Raw genomic sequence first — 2658 nt, forward strand, 5'->3', positions numbered from 1 at the left:
AACCCACGGGGATTGAAACCATTGGTTGTCTGGCAAATGGATGTGACACACATACCTGACTTTGGTAACCTCAAGTATGTCCATGTTTCTGTTGACACGTTCTCCGGAATTATTCATGCTTCTGCTTTATCAGGAGAAAAGGCACATAATGTCATTACTCATTGCCTGGAGGCCTGGGCAACGTGGGGTGCGCCCACGTCCCTTAAGACTGATAATGGACCTGCTTATACTGGCAGACAATTTACGTCCTTTTGTTCTACTATGAGAGTACAACTTACTCATGGTTTGCCTTACAATCCTCAAGGGCAAGGCATTGTTGAACGTGCTCATCGCACCTTAAAGGAAACTTTACAAAAACAAAAAGGGGAAATAGGAGCTGAACATACTCCTAAAGAATGCCTGTCCTTAGCTCTCTTTACCATTAATTTTTTGAATTTGGATATTCATGGTCGCTCTGCGGCCGATAGACATGTGTCCCCTCAGCCCTCTGTGATTGGCTATGTTAAGTGGAAAGATGTTCTTACGGGCCAATGGAACGGCCCTGACCCCGTGCTGACATGGGCACGAGGATCTGTATGTGTTTTTCCTCAGGATCGCACGGAACCATTGTGGGTCCCTGAACGCCTGACAAGAAGAGTCTTGGCGCCAGCTACTCAGCAACAAGAATTACCACGGCAATCCCACGATGAGGATCTTCATTCTGCTGAGTGCTCTGGCTCTGGTGCTGATGCCGATGACGCAGACGACACCAATGCAGTGGTGGGCAATGGCACGGGCTTGGCCAATGCCGATGCCGGTTCATGGTAATTCTAGTGTCCTTCCCACTCTTTTTTCTACCTCATGTGAGATGTCTACTCCCTGTGCCTCTCCTAGAGGGGACATAGAAAGCATTTTCAATCAGTCTCAAGTTAATCTCACAGGAGTTTTTTGTTTTAGCCTTGGGAACGCTCATTGTATCAGTTTTAAGACCAAGAATTTGACTAACTGGGAGGATCCATTGCGGTCCAGTCAGGTCTCAGGGAGCATTCTCAGTGCTGTATTGAGCCAAGTAGTCTCGGGGGAACAATCTGGCTCAGGAACCCCTGCAAGTAGCTCTGCTTTAAACATAACTACCTTGGCTATTATCTCTGAGGTACTAATCCCAGTGCCTCCTTCTTCTAATAATCTTTATAATGCCACTCATTTTAAGGCCTCTCCTTACTGTACCCCTAATCTCGGTTTCCCCCCAACATTCACGCCTTGTCAGGATCATTCTTGGGAGAAACATCAAGTTGCTAAAGGTTTCTCCTTTTCCCCCTCTCTTAAGAGGCATGTTTACAACTTTAACAACAGTGCCAACTCCTCTACAGGAGCGGGTTAGTCCTGGTTTCAGTGGCTGATTTCCAACAACAAGGGGGCTTCAGCTGATATTTCTGCATTGGCTCGATTGCTGGGGGCCAAAAGTTGGCTGGCTAATGTTTCTGGCACTGTTTACGAGAATAAACGAGGTAATAGACTCACATCTGTTTCGTTCAACTCTCTGTTAGATAATGCCACATTGCCCCCTGCAGCGGTTTGTGTTCAATCCCCGTTCTTACTCCTTTTGGCTAATAACACCTCGTCAGAGATGCTGGATTGTTCTAATGTTACCTGTCTCTTAGCTGAATGTTGGGATGGTTCCTCAACTGTGGCAGTGGTTATAAAAATTCCAACTTTTGTCCCAATCCCAGTCACTGCGGACCCTGACAAATTCCCCATTGTTGAGCTACTTAGAGTCCGCAGGGATTTTGGAATCACGGCTGCTATAGTGACAGCCGTGGCGATATCTACTGCTGCAGCGGTCGCGGCCAAAGTGGCCATGGCCAATCAAGTGCAGACTGCTGCCACTGTTAATCAAGTTGTTCAACAAACTTCCACCATACTTGAATCCCAAAATGCAATTAATCAACATATTTTGTCAGGGATTTTAGCTGCCAACCAAAGAATAGATTTACTCCAAGCTCAGGTAGAAGAATTGGCTGACCTAGTGCTTTTGGGCTGTGTTGACCAACGTGCACATTTATGTATAACCTCTGTCAGATTTAATGATTCCAGGAATGCTTCCCGTATCATTGGCGAATACTTGGCCGGAAATTGGTCCATGGCAGCGGAAGACCTGATCCAGTCTCAACTAACCCAGATAGCTGTCTTGAATAGTACCCATGTCGATCCCATAACTTTGGGTCAATTCACTGATTGGATATCTTCTGCCTTTTCCTTTTTTAAAGAGTGGGTGGGGGTAAGCATTTTTGGTGCAATGTTTTGTTTCGGTATGGTTCTCTGCTTGTGGTTTCTCTGTCGCCTCAAGGCCCGCAATGCTCATGATAAGGCTATGATCATACAAGCTCTTGCAGCTTTAGAAAATGGCAACTCACCTCAAGTTTGGCTTGCGCAAATTAAACAGTAAATCTTTGACATGGTCGTTGCACCCCAAGTTTTACGGACATTACACTGGGAACGACATGTCTCTTCTTGCTATTCTCTTAGTGTTGGAAAGCCCTTGCACTCTGCCGGCTTTACTGCCATTGCACACAGTTGGGTTTCCACACTAGTGCTTTTCTATCGCTTTAGGACCCATACCTTTCTTTTAGGGTGTTACCAACTTGTTTGTCGTTGTATTTCTAAACAGCCACAGTTCAG

At 45.9% G+C, this 2658-nt stretch overlaps 1 protein-coding gene across 1 annotated transcript; it reads left to right on the top strand.

Annotated features, from left to right (window-relative positions):
* Positions 1–225: 225 nt before the first annotated feature.
* LOC308634922 (uncharacterized protein) lies at positions 226–2435 on the top strand. Its single transcript, XM_081269118.1, has 2 exons — positions 226–803; positions 2074–2435. Exons 1-2 carry the CDS (start codon positions 262–264, stop codon positions 2423–2425), a joined length of 894 nt encoding a protein of 297 aa, XP_081125244.1. The 5' UTR covers positions 226–261; the 3' UTR covers positions 2426–2435.
* Positions 2436–2658: the final 223 nt, after the last annotated feature.

The sequence above is a fragment of the Spermophilus citellus genome (genome assembly GCF_964194105.1).
Source record: "Spermophilus citellus genome assembly, chromosome: 16".
NCBI lineage: Eukaryota > Metazoa > Chordata > Mammalia > Rodentia > Sciuridae > Spermophilus > Spermophilus citellus.